At 37.0% G+C, this 17,932-nt stretch overlaps 1 protein-coding gene across 1 annotated transcript; it reads left to right on the top strand.

The window, feature by feature from the left end:
- LOC107570846 (WD and tetratricopeptide repeats protein 1-like) lies at positions 1–17,453 on the top strand. Its single transcript, XM_016257127.1, has 15 exons — positions 1–239; positions 1,929–2,062; positions 3,306–3,389; positions 4,925–4,971; positions 5,049–5,160; positions 5,227–5,414; positions 9,491–9,673; positions 10,310–10,404; positions 10,891–11,006; positions 11,089–11,164; positions 12,990–13,074; positions 13,193–13,366; positions 14,493–14,728; positions 14,811–14,979; positions 17,228–17,453. Exons 2-15 carry the CDS (start codon positions 1,997–1,999, stop codon positions 17,451–17,453), a joined length of 1,857 nt encoding a protein of 618 aa, XP_016112613.1. The 5' UTR covers positions 1–239; positions 1,929–1,996.
- Positions 17,454–17,932: the final 479 nt, after the last annotated feature.

Genomic DNA, 17,932 nt, shown 5'->3' with positions numbered 1-17,932 from the left:
GTTCCGCTAAAGACGAAGGATCTGGCAACCCGCGCTGTCAGCGCTCAGTCGAGAAGCTGCTTCGTAATGTGGCTTCAAAATCTCACCAATGCTTCATCACAACTAGTCTTTTATTAGCTGTAGACATTGCTCAGCGGATAGGTAAAGCATTGGCATCGATTACTGAAAGCACAGTTGGGTTTTCAGCCTAAATATCGCGTTATCGAGCTGCGCAGAGAGAAGGCCAGACAGACTCTGAGGTAATATTACTCACACTTCACGCTGATATGTGTTTATTTTTAAACAAACCTTGCTTTAAATAATCTGCAGTAAGCAGTAAGTTGCTGACTGCTGTCAGAAGTGTCTGGTTTTGTGTGAATGTGGAGTTGTGAGGTGTCGCTAATCGGCTAATGCTAATTGTTTATGTTTTGGTGATCGCGTCAAACTAGCTGACAGTCAGATTAATCACATTTTAACTCTAAACTCACTTAATAAGGCCGATTATAAAGATATAACGTGAACTACACAGTAAAACAGCATACTGTGTAACTATAGAAGCACAAAATATCACTCCATAAATCAGAAAATGCTGTCAACAGCCAGAAAAAACTACATTTTCACTGTTTTTAGGAGTAAAATGTCGTATAAATCAGTGTGAATGATATATGAACGAGCCTTCAGAATAGAGAGAGGAGTAAAAGTGTAAAGTTTGCTGTGTGTAAGAGAAGATTAAAATAAATCGACGGACGCAAATAGATAAAGTGCACTAAAATAAACCCTTAAATGTGTATTTCTGATGTTTTCTTTCCAGTAGTCTGAAGCAAAATATCATAGATCAGAAAAATACTGACAAACAACTATAAACTATACATTTTGGCGCATGTAAGTGCAGCTGAAATGGAGAAAAAACATACTGGCTTTAAAGATATGCATTGCAGCTGAAACCTACAGAATGTATTTTACACTAAAATGCATATTTTATTCCACTAGTCTGAAAAAAAAAAAACTTGTGGAAAGCCAAATAGCGTTACAAATCTCAGACTTGACAGGTGCTTTAAAAACAATGTGTTTGCCTCTGGTGTCTTGACTTAGATCTGGCACAAAAAGCGTGTTCAAAAAAATCAAACCTGTGGTCCTTGTACGTATGCATTGACAATAATTAAGAAAAGCAACAGAAAGACGGTTTAAAGGGGTCGTATGATGCTTTTTAAAGATCATTATTTGGTGTATTTGGTGTAACAGAATATGTTGACATGCTTTAATGTTCAAAACACACATTATTTTTCAAATACTGTACATTATTGTAGGCCCTCTATGCCCCGGGGCTTGGCAGAGTCTTAACTTTGATAAAGAATATCTCTTTGGTTTTGAGACTTTAGTCTTTGCAACTTCAGGGATCTTATCTATGCACAATCAGCTCGTAACACTCCAAAGAGAAAGGAGCACTTGAAATCGCATCATATGACCCCTTCAAAGTAATCAAGTGCTAACTAACTTCCAACTTTTTCTCCAAAACAACTCTACCTGCTGTTCAGATTTGGGTTGCAAAGGGGTGGGACATGCTGCTTCAACACTAACTGCGGTTACTGAAACCACGCCTTCTTTCTTTGCGTGCACATTTGGGCGCATTATGCTAATATTTCCACATAGTGAGGTAGATATGTGGGGGGCGTGTTAGAACGAGCCGTTTTAGGGGGGCGTGGCAGAGTCTTAACTTTGATAAAGAATATCTCTTTGGTTTTGAGACTTTAGTCTTTGCAGCTTCAGGGATCTTATCTATGCACAATCAGCTCGTAACACTCCAAAGAGAAAGAACAACTTTTTAAGAACAAAATTTCCGGAAACTTTCCCAAACTCCTTGGAAGATTCCAGAAGATCCTGGAAAGTTTCTGGAATGTTTCCGAAATATACTGGAACCCTAGTTCAGATGTTGTTCTGCTTGCGTTCAGCGTTCCAGAAGCTCGGCCTCCCCGAGAGGCTTGCATTGCACAGATGATCGCAGATCTTTGGCTCCCTGATGACGTGCTGTGAGACCATGTCCCTGCGGAACGTCACGAGTGATCTCCTGCGCCGCCAGATCCGGGTGAGCAGCGTCTGTCGGCAGCTTTCATAAATGTCTATATTTACTGTAGTCGTCAAAGAGTTCAGACACGGAATATCTTGTACAATGTAAATGCCTCGTTCATTTAAATGTAGGGCTGTCCTCGACTAAAGATTTTTATGGTCGACTAGTAGTTGTTCATTTGAAGCATTAGTCGACTAATCGCATGTTTATTAATAAACCATATGTGACCCTGGAGCACAAAACCAGTCATAATGTTCCATGAAGATATTTTGTAAATCTCCTACCGTAAATATATTAAAACTTAATGTTTGATTAGTAATATGCATTGCTAAGAACTTAATTTGGACAACTTTAAAGATGATTTTCTCAATATTTAGATTTATTTTTGCTCCCTCAGATTCCAGATGTATAAATCTCAATTTAAAAAAAAAATGGACCCTTATGACTGGTTTTGTGGTCCAGGGTCACATTTAAATCATAATCATGCTCCTTTAAATTGCCTACATTGCCTAGCAACTAGCAGTCATTAGAGCATTAGTAGACTGTCTGCTTAATATCTTCTAACACTTTATTTTGATGGGTCCACAACATACTGACTACGAGAACCTTTGCAAGTAAATGTCAACTTATTCTACTAACCCTAAACCTACCCTAACAGTCTACTCCGAGAGTTAGTAGACAAGTAGTTGCAAATTAATGAGAATTAGTTGACATGTAGTTGCAAAATTGTTAGTAGAATATCTAAAGTGGACTATCAAAATAGTGTAAACGAAAGTAAACATTTAATAGAGATATTTTTAATGTCTGTAAGGCAAGTTTACACAGAGTTTCGCGCTCAAGTTCACAGAGACCGAGACGGCAGAAAGTGCATCCTGTTTGCTTTCATTATTTTACAAAAGCACAATGTTTATATGCACATATAAACGTAAGAAATATTACTTTTATCTGTGTGAGCAACAATGAGGGAGTATTTTAAGAGATCTGTTCGTCACGGAGTGCTTGACTTCGCCTGTGGAATTTTTTATTTTTTTATTTTTTTTCTTCAACTAAGCAACTAATGGTTAGTCGACTATTAAGGGGCAGCCCTAGTAAATTGTGCATCAGTGTTCACTCAACCTCATGTCGTTCCAAACCCGTATGAACATTAAAGGAGAACGTCTGAAGAATCTACTACACAACAACCCACCAGTTTTGCCGTGTAAAGCAGTATCAGCAGTACAAGCGTGTGTAACGCTCTCATATCATGTGTGTGTGTGTGCAGGAGAACCGGGCTCTGGACTTCCAGAGACACTATCATGTGACCGACCCGTTTATAAAGCGTCTGGGGCTGGAGGCCGAACTACAGGTGATTGATGAATGATTGCATGTTAACTCATAGTGTTGATATGTCGTCACACCCGTATAGGAACAAAACAGTCTTTCCCTCCATCTTTTGCCCACCAGGTTTGTACCGAGTACAAAATTACTAATTAAGTGACATTAACAGACCAAGTTCAGTGTACACCTTACAGATGATGCATACTATATACAAGCAAGCAGATGAGCTCAGAATACGAACATGCTAAATTGCATGGTTTCGCCTAGAAAGCCATTATAAAGAAAACGATTCATATGACTTACAGTGATATACAGTACAGACTAAGCAGTGAGCCCAGAATATGAATGAATGCAACGCACAACAGTTTCACATTAAACATTTTCCCCTTGAAAAACATTCTAAAGAACGCTCTTGATGTGCAATTTTGGGCTAACCTGCTTGCCTGTATATAGTATGTTTTATTAATAAGGTCCACTGTCACCATCTTAATCTTAATAAAGTCATTTTCACAATAAGCATGTTAGAATATGCAACTGTTTTTAGTGTCTGATATACTACATAAATATTCTACATAAATTAAAAATATTAGGGCTGAGTTTTTGATTCTATTCAATATGGATTATTTTGTATATATATCAGGTACAGTACTTGCTCAAGGAAAAAAAAATCTCTAAACTAATGCTGCAAAATATACATGAGAGTCAGTTGGTACTATACATTACTACAATATTGAAGGTTAAATTGAAATTGTTTGTATACAAACGCTTAAATTACACTCAATGAAGTTTTTATAATAAAGTTACAATTAGCTACATAATAATATTTCTACTCCAATTCGTTTATTTTTTATATAAACATTTAAATGGTGACTGTCATAACTTTTAAACATAAAAATGGATTTATTCAAACATAAATTGAACATTGAAGAACAATAAAAAATATTAATGAATGTTATATGGTGCATGTATTTATATATATATATATATACACACACACACACACACATACACACACCCTTCCATATACAGTATACATGTGTATATATGTTTTTATTAATTTTGCTTATTTAGCTTGACACCTGAATTTTTTTTTTAGTTTTTACAAAAACTTTTTTTTTAGTTTTTATATTTCAGTTAACATTTTTTATTTATTTCTAGTAACAAAAATTCAGTTCTAGTTTCAGTTTACTATAATAACCCTGTGTCATGTATGTTTTGCCCTCCAGTGACATGACTAAAAACTATGAAAATATTTATCAGTATAGTAATAGTTTTATTAAAAAAAAAATAATTACTTAATTTATTTTCCCTGGCTGAGGCCCACATGTAATCTTAAATAATTTTTGCACAAAAAAAAAAAAAAGTCAAAATTTAGATAATTCATGACAATTCATACTCAACAACTGGTTTTTGCTGCTGTATCTTTAAGACTTGAATGTAAACACAAAGTAACGATACTTTGTCATTTTTGTACTTCAGTTTCAACAAATGTTCTTTTTAGAATAGAGAAGAGGAATGTTTCATCTTAGGACTGCTCATACATTGTAACCTCTCTGTTTTCAGGGTCACTCTGGCTGCGTCAACTGTCTGGAGTGGAACGAGAGAGGAGAGTAAGTTCAGTGTTCAATCCCAGAGTGCTTCACGTCTCCGTGTCTCTTCATAAACTCACTGGGTTTGTTCTTTCCAGCCTCCTGGCCTCAGGTTCGGATGACCAGCATGCCATCATCTGGGATCCGTTCCGGCACACCAAGCTCATCACTATGCACACGGGACACGCAGCCAACATCTTCTCCGTGAAGGTGAAGTCCATGTCTGCATCTAGTAAACATGCATGAATGTGTGTTCTCATCCGTGTGTGTTTGCAGTTCCTGCCTCACTCCGAGGACCGGATCTTAATCACAGGAGCCGCTGACACCAAGGTGCATGTGCACGACCTGACGGCGAAGGAGACCACTCACATGTTCTCAGACCACACTAACCGCGTCAAGCGCATCGCCACGGCTCCCATGTGGCCCAACACCTTCTGGAGCGCGGCGGAGGATGGGGTCATCAGGTACGGAGAGTTCAGTCTGTTCAGAAATCAGGGTTTGTGAAACCCCTGGTGGTTTGTGGAGGAAAAAAAAAAGCTACAATTTAATTATATCATATGTGACCCTGAAGCACAAAACCAGTCATAAGGGTCATTTGAGATTTATACATCAACTGAAAGCTGAATAAATAAGCTTTCCATTGATGTATGGTTTGTTAGGATAGGACAATATTTGAAAATCTGGAATCAGAGGGTGCAAAAAAATCTAAATATTGAGAAAATCATCTTTAAAGTTGTTCAAATGAAGTTCTTAGCAATGCATATTACTAATCAAACATTAAGTTTTGATATATTTACAGTAGGAATTTTACAAGATATCTTCATGGAACATGATCTTTACTTAATATCTATAAAATATATATAAAATGATTATTAACGACATTCAAGAACCGTCAACATGCAAATTTGTTGTTAAATTACTGGAGATATTTCAATTAAATATTTTACATACAGGTTTGGCTGAGTTTGGGAATCTAATGCATACTAGTGTTATTTTATTATGGTTAATATACTATTATAGTTTTTATTAATATTTTGAATTAAAACAAATATATATATATATATATATATATATACATTGCCTTGCGAAAGTATTCAAACCCCTTAATTTTTTCACGTTTTGTTATGTTGTTAAACTGCTTTAAATTACTTTTTTCCCACATCAATGTACACTCCATACACCATAATAACAGAGCAAATAACAGGTTTTTAACATCTTTGCAAATTTATTAAAGATAAAAAAAAACTTAAATGATTCCATTGCATAAGTTCTCATACCCTTATCTGGGACAGTTGAAATTTAGCTCAGGAGCATTAACTTTGCTTGTAGATGTCACTACATTTCAAGTGAAGTCAACCTGTGGCAAATGCAATTGAATGGGTATGATTTGGAAAAACACACACATCTTAATAAAAGTCTAACAGCTGAAAATGCATATCAGAGCAAAAACCAAGCCCTGAGGTAAAAAAAACTGTCTGTAGAGCTCAGAAACAGGTTTGCGTCGAGCCACACATCTGGAGAAGAGTTCAGAAACATTTGTGCTGCATTGAAGGTTCACAGAAGCATGTAGACTCCGTTACCCTTAATGGAAGAAGTTTGAAACAACCAGGACTCTTCCTAGAGCTGGCCGCCTGGCCAAACTGAGCTGGGGCTGTTTTTCAGCGGCAGGGACTGAGGGACTCGTCAGAGCAGACGAAAAGCTCAGTGCACCAAAATATAGAGATAGCCTTAATGAAAACCCAGTCCAGAGCATTCAGAACCTCAGACTGGGCAGAAGGTTCACCTTCCAACTGGACAGTGACCCTAAGCACACAGCAAGAGTGGCTTATAGACAACTCTGTGAATGTCCTCGAGTGGCCCAGACACAGCCTGGGATTGAGCCCAATCAAATATTTCTGGAGAAACCTGGAAATGTGTGTCTGCCCCCATCCAACCTGACAGAGCTTGAGAGGTGAAGAGATGAGGAGAAGAATGATAGATAATTGCCAAATGCTGATGAGCAAAGCTTGTCGCATCAAACCCAAAAATACTTGATGCTGTAAAGGTGCTTCGGTTAGGGACTGAATTTTTATTTTTTTTTTATAAATGTACAAAGTTGTGACAGTTCTGTTATTTGCTCTGTCGTTATGGTGTATAAAGTGTAGATTGATGTGGAAAAAAAAAGAAGTAATTTAAAGCAGTTTAACATAAGGCTGCAACATTACAAAACGTGAAAAAATGAAGGGTTTTGAATACTTTCGCAGGGCACTGTGTATATATGTATATATATTGAGCTTTTAATTTGAGTTACATGTAATTTTATTGTTTGTTTTGTCGTTTTTTGTGTGTGTTCTTTGTAATACGTCTGTATAGTTAATATTGCATTTTTATTACGGTTACATTTTTTGTTATTTTTAGCAAATATGTTGCAACTAAATTAAAATAAGGCCAAGATTTTTTATATCTTATTTCAGTTAGCATTTATTTTATTTCAAGCAACCAACTTTTTTGTTGTTGATGGCGTTAGTTTCAGTTAACACAGTAATAACCCCGATGCACACTGCACTTCTGAAAATCTCAAGGTCCAATCAGATTTCCTGAACTAACACTAAGTCTAGTCGTGTTCAGTCTCGTTCTCAAAGGAACTGACTCGAGCCTGCAGCAGAAGTTCAGTCATACCTCTCCTCGAGGTTAATGAGGCTCGTGGGAATGGCTTGTATGCCCTTGAAAACTCTGTTCAAGCCTCTCCAGATGTTGTGTTGGCTGCAGGCTCTGAATGATGTGTGGACATGAAAACACACAGCACTAACGCCAGAGCTGACACAATCAAATATTTCTGGAGAAACCTGGAAATGTGTGTCTGCCCCCATCCAACCTGACAGAGCTTGAGAGGTGAAGAGATGAGGAGAAGAATGATAGATAATTGCCAAATGCTGATGAGCAAAGCTTGTCGCATCAAACCCAAAAATACTTGAGGCTGTAAAGGTGCTTCGGTTAGGGACTGAATTTTTTTTTTTTTTTTATAAATGTACAAAGTTGTGACAGTTCTGTTATTTGCTCTGTCGTTATGGTGTATAAAGTGTAGATTGATGTGGAAAAAAAAAGAAGTAATTTAAAGCAGTTTAACATAAGGCTGCAACATTACAAAACGTGAAAAAATGAAGGGTTTTGAATACTTTCGCAGGGCACTGTGTATATATATTGAGCTTTTAATTTTAGTTACATGTAATTTTATTGTTTGTTTTGTCGTTTTTTGTGTGTGTTCTTTGTAATACGTCTGTATAGTTAATATTGCATTTTTATTACGGTTACATTTTTTGTTATTTTTAGCAAATATGTTGCAACTAAATTAAAATAAGGCCAAGATTTTTTATATCTTATTTCAGTTAGCATTTATTTTATTTCAAGCAACCAACTTTTTTGTTGTTGATGGCGTTAGTTTCAGTTAACACAGTAATAACCCCGATGCACACTGCACTTCTGAAAATCTCAAGGTCCAATCAGATTTCCTGAACTAACACTAAGTCTAGTCGTGTTCAGTCTCGTTCTCAAAGGAACTGACTCGAGCCTGCAGCAGAAGTTCAGTCATACCTCTCCTCGAGGTTAATGAGGCTCGTGGGAATGGCTTGTATGCCCTTGAAAACTCTGTTCAAGCCTCTCCAGATGTTGTGTTGGCTGCAGGCTCTGAATGATGTGTGGACATGAAAACACACAGCACTAACGCCAGAGCTGACATGTAGAGGACACAGCTTTTACTGCTGCTTTTTAAACACAAGGTGCCATCGCATTAGCCACATTTTGCAGGCAAAAAAGAGAAATTGAGCTTTTTGGCCCAAAGTCCTCATGCAAAATCTCATTGCGAAATTTGCATTTCACATGAAATTCCCAATCATGTAGATTCATATTGAAATGACTGGATTTTGCAGCAAAATGCTAAAAATGTTAAATGTGTCCCTGGAGCACAAAAGCAGTGTTGAGTCGCTGGGGGATATTTGTAGCAATAGCCAACAATACATTGTATGGGTCAAAATCATACATTTCTCTTTTATGCCAAAAATCATTAGGATATTAAGTAAAGATCATGTTCCATGAAGATATTTAGTAAATTTCCTACCGTAAATATATCAAAACTTAATAATATGTATTGCTAAGAACTTCATTTGAACATCTTTAAAGATGATTTTCTCAATATTTAGATTTTTTTGCACCCTCAGATTCCAGATTTTCAAAATGTTGTCCGATCCTAACAAACCATACATCAATGGAAATATTATTTATGCATAAATCTCAATATAAGACAAATTGACCCTTATGACTGGTTTTGTGTTCCAGGGTCACAAATGTGCACCTATTTAAATTGAATGTGAAATCAAAATTGGCTCCGTTTACATTCTTTACGGAAGTTTCTGGTCTGATTGTGAACAATTATTACAAAAGGAAAAATTTATCTGGCATCAGAATGTAAATGTTCTTCTCCAGTCTCTCTTACTATTCTGTCATATAGAGACACTTTTCACCATGCAGTCGTTTTCAAGCCTGTGGTCTGTGTTTTTCCCATCAGGCAGTATGATCTGAGAGAGAGCAGTAAACGCTCAGAGGTGTTAATCGATCTGACGGAGTATTGTGGACAGCTCGTGGAAGCCAAATGTCTGGCTATCAACCCTCGTGACAACAACTACATGGCTGTGGGAGCCAACGGGCCCTTCGTCCGGCTCTACGACATCCGAATGATCCACAATCACAGGTCATCTCAGTGTTATTAAAGGAATACTTCACTAGTAAACACAGAATGTCCATACAAAACAAATGCAATGGTGATTATTATTGTTAAAATGAACAGACAGACATTATTTGTTAATAGTTTCCCCCTCCACAGCAGCTCTCAAATCTCATTCACTTGTGTTCAATCAAAAATGCATACATTTTTGGCTGGAATATTGCTTGAAATACTGTACCTGTATCTTTCTGAAAATAAGCTGCACCTGGTCAAAATTGCAGTATTGAATCGCAACGGTGAATAAAGTCTCGTTGTATTGCTAAATTCAGAAATAATGTAAAATACTGGAAATTAAAACAAAACTTTTACAAACACTATAATGATGTGTTATAAACCGGAGCGTTCCGGTGCTTGATTCTGATTGGCTGACGCTTCGAACAGCTTCGAACGTGCCTCAGCAATGCAGAATCAAGCACCGGAACTCTTATAAATGTAAATATTGCACATATTTGTGTGCTTGACGTTAGTTGCATTATATGGACATTTTAAGACACAAGTCACATTATATTCCAGAATATACAATACATAGATCCATGTTGTTATAATTTTGAGGGATGTTTTCTTTAGTGTGTAACGCTACGCTCTTCTCAAACCTTCTTCTAGGAAGTCTATGAATCAGAGTGGCTCAGCCGGTGTTCATACGTTTTGCGACAAGCAGAAATCGATACCGGACGGCGCTGGACAGTACTATGTCGCAGGTTTGTCGACAGTATCTCGTTGTTTCTCATGAATGATCTTCTGCATAGAGACAGAGCGATAATGTATTGCGGGAAGCTGCCTCCTTGTCATTTCACCACCCGATGTGAACCTGAGAGGAGGAGCTATATTAAGAAACTACATTTTATTGGTCTATGTCAGTGTCCCTTTTCCTTGCCTTCCTTTTGTTTAAGATCCGACTGAATGACCCTGACATCTACAACTATTTGTGTCCAGAAACGCTCGGGTTTTGGGTCGACTGCTTATAAAAACATAGTTCTGGGTTTAGTAGCTTGTTTGCTGTACACCTCGTCACACAGCAGCTTTTAGGCATTGCTCTGTTTTTTGTTATTTAATGGCAAGGAGGCAGCTTCCCGCAATACAAAGTCAATGGAGAGCGTTGGATTGTGGTGTGGGGGCGTGGCCTAAATGTGCTCTGTCTCTATTGTGGGAAAACACGTTTTACAGATGTTTCCCTTCATTTGTAGGTCACTTGCCTGTGAAGCTTCCTGACTATAATAACAGATTACGAGTTCTGGTGGCCACCTACGTCACATTCAGTCCAGACGGCACCGAGCTGCTGGTGAACATGGGTGGAGAGCAGGTAAACTAGTGACGCTCGCTGCTGGTAGTTACTGACGAAGATGTTAGATGCGCAGTTACGCAGTACTGCTTCTTGTTTGCAGGTGTATTTATTTGATCTGACGTTCAAACAGAGGCCGTACACATTTCTGCTGCCCAAAAAATGCCACTCGTCATCGGGTAAGATGTGAATGCTGTCGTAGACATGAATTTTATTATTATAAATATATTAGTCGGTCATATTACTGCATTTAGGCATTATCATAATAATTAATAGGGATGAACGATATAGCTAAAAAAGTGTTTTCAAACGATTCATCTGCAATTAATCGCATACAAAATAAAAGTTTTTGTTTACATAATATATATGTGTGTTCTGCGTATATTTATTATGTGTATATAAATGGGTCAAAGACGTGAAGACGATTAAGCTGATTTACGTCCATAGAAAGCACGTTGAATGTAAGCAAAGTGTCTACTTTTAAGTGTTCGGAGAATAAAATGTTACAATTTGGTTGAAATTATGTTACATTGTCATTCAGTGTAACACTCATAGTTATGTAAGAATTCTAAAAAACATGCTTATTCTGACGTGTGCATATTAAAATATATAAAAGAATAAGAGCATGTTACATTTTATTGTGTTTTAAATTAGTAAAAAAATCTTTCTGACGATTGGGCAAAACCTAGGATAATGGCGCATTTTAAAAATGTAAAATTACAACTAATTAGTATTTGGGGTGAAAGTTATTAGTCTGTTAATGTGTCCTAAATTGATTTTTATTTGTTGTAAATATGCCTGAGAAGACCGTTACACTGAATGATAGTTTAGTCTCTTCTGTAAATCAGGGGAAAATTTATTTATTTTTTGCTCGGAAAAACAAAAACGCATTTTAATTAAACGGAACATTTTTATTTTTGGGGGGGGAAAACAACAACAATTTAAAGCAGTATTACACTTATTGTTTTTATGCTTAAACCCTTTTTTGACTCACAAATAATATATAAATTTTTTTGCTCAGAAAAACAAAAATACAATTACATTAAACAGAAAACTTTTAAATTTTGTAATTTTTCTTTCTTGTGAAATATATATATCTCATATATATATATATATAATAAAATTATATATATATATATGTTGTTTATATGTTAAACTTATTTAGATATAAGAATATAAATGTGTATATACATTTAAATATTTTAAATATATATAACACATATATTATGCAAACAAAAACTTTTATTTCGGATGCGATTAATCGCGATTAATTGTTTGACAGCACTACAAAAGTTGTTCTTAATATCCAAGTAGATTACAAATGTTTAACACCTTGCAGTGCAAGGTTATTATAGTTTACTAAAACTAAAATTAATACAATAAATAAAAAATAAAAATTTTTTTTTTAAATAAATACAATTTTGTTACTTAAAACAAAAAAAACAAAAAGCATCAACTGAAATAAAATATTAAAAACTTTTTTTTTTTTACTTTAGTTAGCTGCCAAGACCACATTTCTCATTTTCTTTCAGTTTAACTTGATGTACTAAAATACAACTAAACGTAAAAAAAAAGACTAAAAAAAAAAATATTATTAATAGTTATTAGCTATTATTAATAGAAATATTAATAAAAAATTGCAATAGCATCTCAATGGTACTAAAATAATGTTGCAGTAAGGATGCCCACTGAATAAAAAACAAAAAAGGTAGTTGCGACTTTATCTCACAATTCTGACATTTTTCTCAGAGTTGCGTGATACGAACTCACAAAACTGCGAGTTGATATAAAGTCAGAATTGCGTTATATAAACTCACAACTCTGAGAAAAGAGTTCATTGTAACAGTTTGATTCACAGAAATGTATCACTTTTGTATTGCACAATGTATCACTCGCCAACTCTGAAATGTTTCACTACTGAAGTTTAAATGAGAGACGCTACTAAAACATCCGATCTCATAAATAATGAGTCGTCGAACTAATCGTGTGCTTTGTTGATGGCAGAGGTACAAAATGGGAAGACGACCAATGGTGTGTCCAATGGGATTCATCTTCCTGCTAGCCGCCTCAAACTGGCTAAAGTCTCCAGGTAAGACTGATTTATGTGTGTAATGCCGACTGCGTCATTGATTCTGTCGCTGTCACGTTTGTATGACGTTATTGCCATCATATTCTAGTGTAACTGTGGTCTGTATTTGCGTCTCCAGCGGCTCCAGTGATCTTCCTCCTCATCTAGAGCGGATCAAGCAGCAGGCTAACGACGCGTTCGCGCGCCAGCAGTGGACTCGAGCCATCCAGCTCTACAGTCTGGGCATCCATGAAGCCGGCCACAACGCCATGCTGTACGGAAACCGCGCTGCCGCGTACATGAAGAGAAAGTGGTACGATAAACGCTTCCGATGCAAGATGATTCGGTTAATAAAACATCATATTGTCACGATTTCGACATTGGAAACAGCATGATGCATCACATGCACGGTTTACATTTGTGTAGTTGCATCACAGCCTTTTGTGCATTAAGGCATGACACTACAGGTGAATAGAGTAGAGTTCTACTTCACCAGGACTTGAAGTCAAAATGCTATGTGCAAACGAGGCACTAAATATGCGCAAGGTTCAATATTGTGCAAAATTCTAAATTGGGTGCATCCATTAATAAACCTTGTGTTGTGCTAATCGATTGCATTTGATGTTTTTGAACCCATCTGTTCAAAATATTTTAATTTTTTTAAATGATTGAAATTAATGCTTTTATTTAACAAGGATGCTTTAATTTGATCAAAAGTGATGATAAAGACATTCATAATGTCACAGATAAATGTCAACATAATAATAATAATAATAATAAGTGTGTCTCGAGCAGCAAATCAACATATTATACTGATTTCTGAAGATCATGTGACACTGAAGACTGGAGTAATGCTGCTGGAAATACAGCTTTGCATCACAGAAATAAATTACATTTTAAAATGTATTCAAATAGAAAGCAGTTATTATACCAATCGCAGCGAGCAAAATGTGCCTAGAGCTATTTAGCTCCGCCCACTCCCACGAATGACGTAATGGAGAATACATTGCAATGAACTTAAAATATATTGTTTCTATAGACTTTAGAACTTTAAATGAATAATTTTAACAATTCTCCATCATTTTTAATTTGATTATGTCTTTATTCTTTCCCTCAATAAAGCTGTTAAGTACAGTGTTGTTGTTTTTTTTGTTTTTTTTGTGTTCGATTTTCATTTAATTTGGGCCCTAAAATCAAAGTCCATAATGTTGTCGTTGTCCTCGCAGTTGGTTGGTTTGGTTTTTAAGACTTTTATTTATTTATTTTTAATCCCTATGGGAAGAATGAATGGATGTTTTCTTTCCACTAGTCTGAAACAAAGCACAATAATAAGCCAAATAGCCCAAAATTGACCAGTGCATGACAAAAATGATTTTTCCCTATAGTGTCTTAACCAGTGTTTTAATGTGAAGTGCATGGTTTGCTCTGGTGTCTGTCAGGGACGGCGATCACTATGACGCGCTGCGGGACTGTCTGAAGGCCTTGTCTCTGAACCCGGGCCATCTGAAGGCACACTTCCGCTTAGCGCGCTGCCTGTTTGAGCTCAAGTACATCGCCGAGGCTCTGGAGTGTCTAGATGACTTCAAGGGCAAGTTTCCAGAGCAGGCACACAGCAGCGCATGCGACGCGCTCGACAGAGACATCAAGGCGGCCCTCTTCTCAAAAACAGACTCCTGTAGGTTCAGTCTTGGGTCTTGGGGGTTTTTGTGCATGCATTTGAATAATCAGGACTCTCTGCGTATTTTGCATGCATCCAGCTGACGACAAGAAGGGGAACAGCTCCATCCGCTTCCATAACTTCAGCCGGAAGGAGTCCATCCCGGAGGATGAGATCGTGCTGAGAGAGCGCAGCTTCGACTACAAGCATCGCTACTGTGGCCACTGCAACACCACCACTGATATTAAAGAAGCCAACTTCTTCGGAAGGTCAGTTTACTGACATATTCCCTAATGAGTCAGGTCTGGGTCATATATTTATTACGTGTTATTAATAGTATTGTGATGACTTTAATGCATTTTTATTGCTTCCTGAAGAAAGACCAGTTTCATGATTCAGAGGTGTTTTAATAGCATCTCATTTAAACTCCAGCCTTACACTTACTAGTGCTGGGCAACGATTAATCGCATCCAAAATAGAATACGTTTTTGTTTATATAATATATGTGACCCTGCAGCACAAAAGCAGTCATAAGTCACTGGGGTATATTTGTAGCAATAGCCAACAATACATTGTATGGGTCAAAATTATTGCTAAAAAATCATTAGGATATTAAGATCATGTTTCATGAAGATATTTTGTAAATGTCCTACCGTAAATATATCAAAACTTAATGTTTGATTAGTAATATGCATTGCTAAGAACTTCATTTGGACAACTTTAAAGATGATTTTCTCAATATTTAGATTTTTTTGCACCCTCAGATTCCAGATTTTCAAATAGTTTCAAAAAATTGACCCTTATGACTGGTTTTGTGCTCCAGGGTCACATATGTGTGTGTACTGTGTATATGTATTATGTATATATAAATACACACATACAGTATATATTTAGAAAATATTTACATGCATATATTTATATTCATATAATTTATATTATATATAAATGTTTAATATATAAACATAAAATTTTTCTTAAATATATACGTGCATGTTTGTGTATTTATATATACATAATAAATATACACAGCACACACACATATATTATGTATTTATTTTGGATGCAATTTAATCGTTGCCCAGCACTAATTTTTACCGTATTTTAATTTTGCATGAAACATTTTGAGTCTACATGTCAAAAATGTTTTTTTTAGTTAAAATAATGCATTTCTGAAGTTCAAACGGTAGAGTAATGGCACAAGCAACGCCAGGGTCATGGGTTCGATTCCCAGCGAATGCATGACTGATAAAAGCTAGAATGCATTGTAAGTTGCTTTGGATAAAAGCGTCTGCTGAATGCATTAAAGAGTAAGTTTATCAGTTTTCAACCAGCTTTGTATTGTTACAATGTAGATAGTATGTGTAAGTTAACAGTGTGTACACTTTCTCTGTGAAACCTGCATCCACATAGCCCTGATTGTTTGCCAGCAGAAGTCGTCCGTGTTATGCAAAACACATTGTTTTGAGGATTTTTGACGGCTCTAGGGCTTTTATTAAAACTAAAGATCGAGCTTTTGCATGTTTGTATTCTTACCGACAAACAGTCAGATCGGAGAGGCAAAATTAAAAGTGCATTATTGGTGTTGAAGTTTTTGGCAAAAGGGAACGCCACAGCACTGAATGTTCGCCAACTGAAATTATTCGGCCGAAATAAATAAATAAATAAGCGAAATGCAGCAAACATATTATAACACTCACACACACAGTGTTCAAATTAGGATCTGTAATATTTTCTAATGTTTTAAAAAGACTCTTCTGCACAGCAAGGCTGCATTTATTTGTACAGTAAAAAATACATGCCTGATTCAAGAAGGGGGTCTCAAAAATGGCCAAAAAAAACTATATTTTACTAGCTTATTAATTAAGTTAAAGTGTGCTTTGTTGGTATAGTGTCTGCTAGAATGTAAAAAAAAATGTTCAGTGTTAAGTAAATATTTTTAAATTGTGGTTTTGCAATTTTGGCTATTTCATTTATGCAATGGTGAAAAAAATTGGCAAAATATATGAGGGGAAAAATGCAAAAAGACACGTGTTCTGTATTCGGCCTTCGGCCAAGAATTTTCATTTCGGTGCATCCCTATTTCTACTGCATAGACAGCCAATTTTTGATTAATAGCCTATGTTGTGAATTCCCTCTTTAATATAAATGTAAATAATCCACATATAATGAATGTCGTACTTGTTTCTAAAGGAGTGTGTATGAGACAGCAGCACTTGCTACACTTCATGTACATATATATATATATATACTCTATATTCCATATATAATAATATTAATAAGAACACACTTATTTACCTGTCACTACAACTTTTCCAAATGCTGCTATGCTCCATGTAGGCTATGTATCAATGTCCTGTTTATTTATCTTTAACTATCTTATTGTTCATACTATTGTTTTTTTTTGTAGTATATTTGTATATATGTGTCACCGTTGTTCCCTGAAGGCACTATGTTTCGCTTTTAAACATTGCCATGCAAGTTGACTTTGACTTGACTCGTTCGGTTGTCTCTCTGCAGTAAAGGCCAGTACATTGTGAGCGGTTCAGACGACGGCTCATTCTTCATCTGGGACAAAGAGACGACGAACCTGGTGCGGATCTTACAGGGAGACGAGTCTATAGTGAACTGCCTGCAGCCGCATCCCAGCTATTGCTTTCTGGCCACCAGCGGCATCGACCCCGTAGTGCGGATCTGGAGCCCCAGACCAGAGGTACGAACCGACTCACTGACTCGCGGCTCATGACTCACAACTGACTCACGACTCACTGACTCACGACTCATGACTCACAACTGACTGACTCACGGCTCACTGGCTCACGACTCGCGGCTCACTGACTCACGACTCACTGACTCACGGCTCATTGTCTCACGGCTCATTGACTCACGGCTCATTGACTCACGGCTCACTGACTCACGACTCACTGACTCACGACTCACTGACTCACGACTCACTGGCTCACGGCTCGCTGACTCACAGCTCACTGGCTCACGGCTCGCTGACTCACGGCTCACTGACTCACTGACTCACGGCTCACGACTCACTGACTCACGGCTCACTGGCTCACGACTCACTGGCTCACGACTCACTGACTCACTGACTCACTGGCTCACGACTCACTGGCTCACGGCTCACTGACTCACTGACTCACGGCTCGCGGCTCACTGACTCGCGGCTCGCTGGCTCACGGCTCGCTGGCTCACGGCTCGCTGGCTCACGACTCG

Source organism: Sinocyclocheilus grahami, unplaced genomic scaffold (genome assembly GCF_001515645.1).
Source record: "Sinocyclocheilus grahami isolate Dianchi unplaced genomic scaffold, SAMN03320097.WGS_v1.1 scaffold1512.1, whole genome shotgun sequence".
NCBI classification, from domain to species: domain Eukaryota; kingdom Metazoa; phylum Chordata; class Actinopteri; order Cypriniformes; family Cyprinidae; genus Sinocyclocheilus; species Sinocyclocheilus grahami.
The sequence above is the reverse complement of the archived record's forward strand: the minus strand, read 5'-3'. Positions and strand labels throughout refer to the sequence as shown.

Bases quoted from the DNA above. Each gene is read 5' to 3' on its own strand.
- LOC107570846 (XM_016257127.1), top strand. From the start codon at position 1,997: ATGACGTGCTGTGAGACCATGTCCCTGCGGAACGTCACGAGTGATCTC. The intron at 5,415-9,490 runs GTACGGAGAGTT...TTTTCCCATCAG, and splicing joins GCGGAGGATGGGGTCATCAG to GCAGTATGATCTGAGAGAGA. The intron at 11,007-11,088 runs GTAAACTAGTGA...TCTTGTTTGCAG, and splicing joins TGAACATGGGTGGAGAGCAG to GTGTATTTATTTGATCTGAC.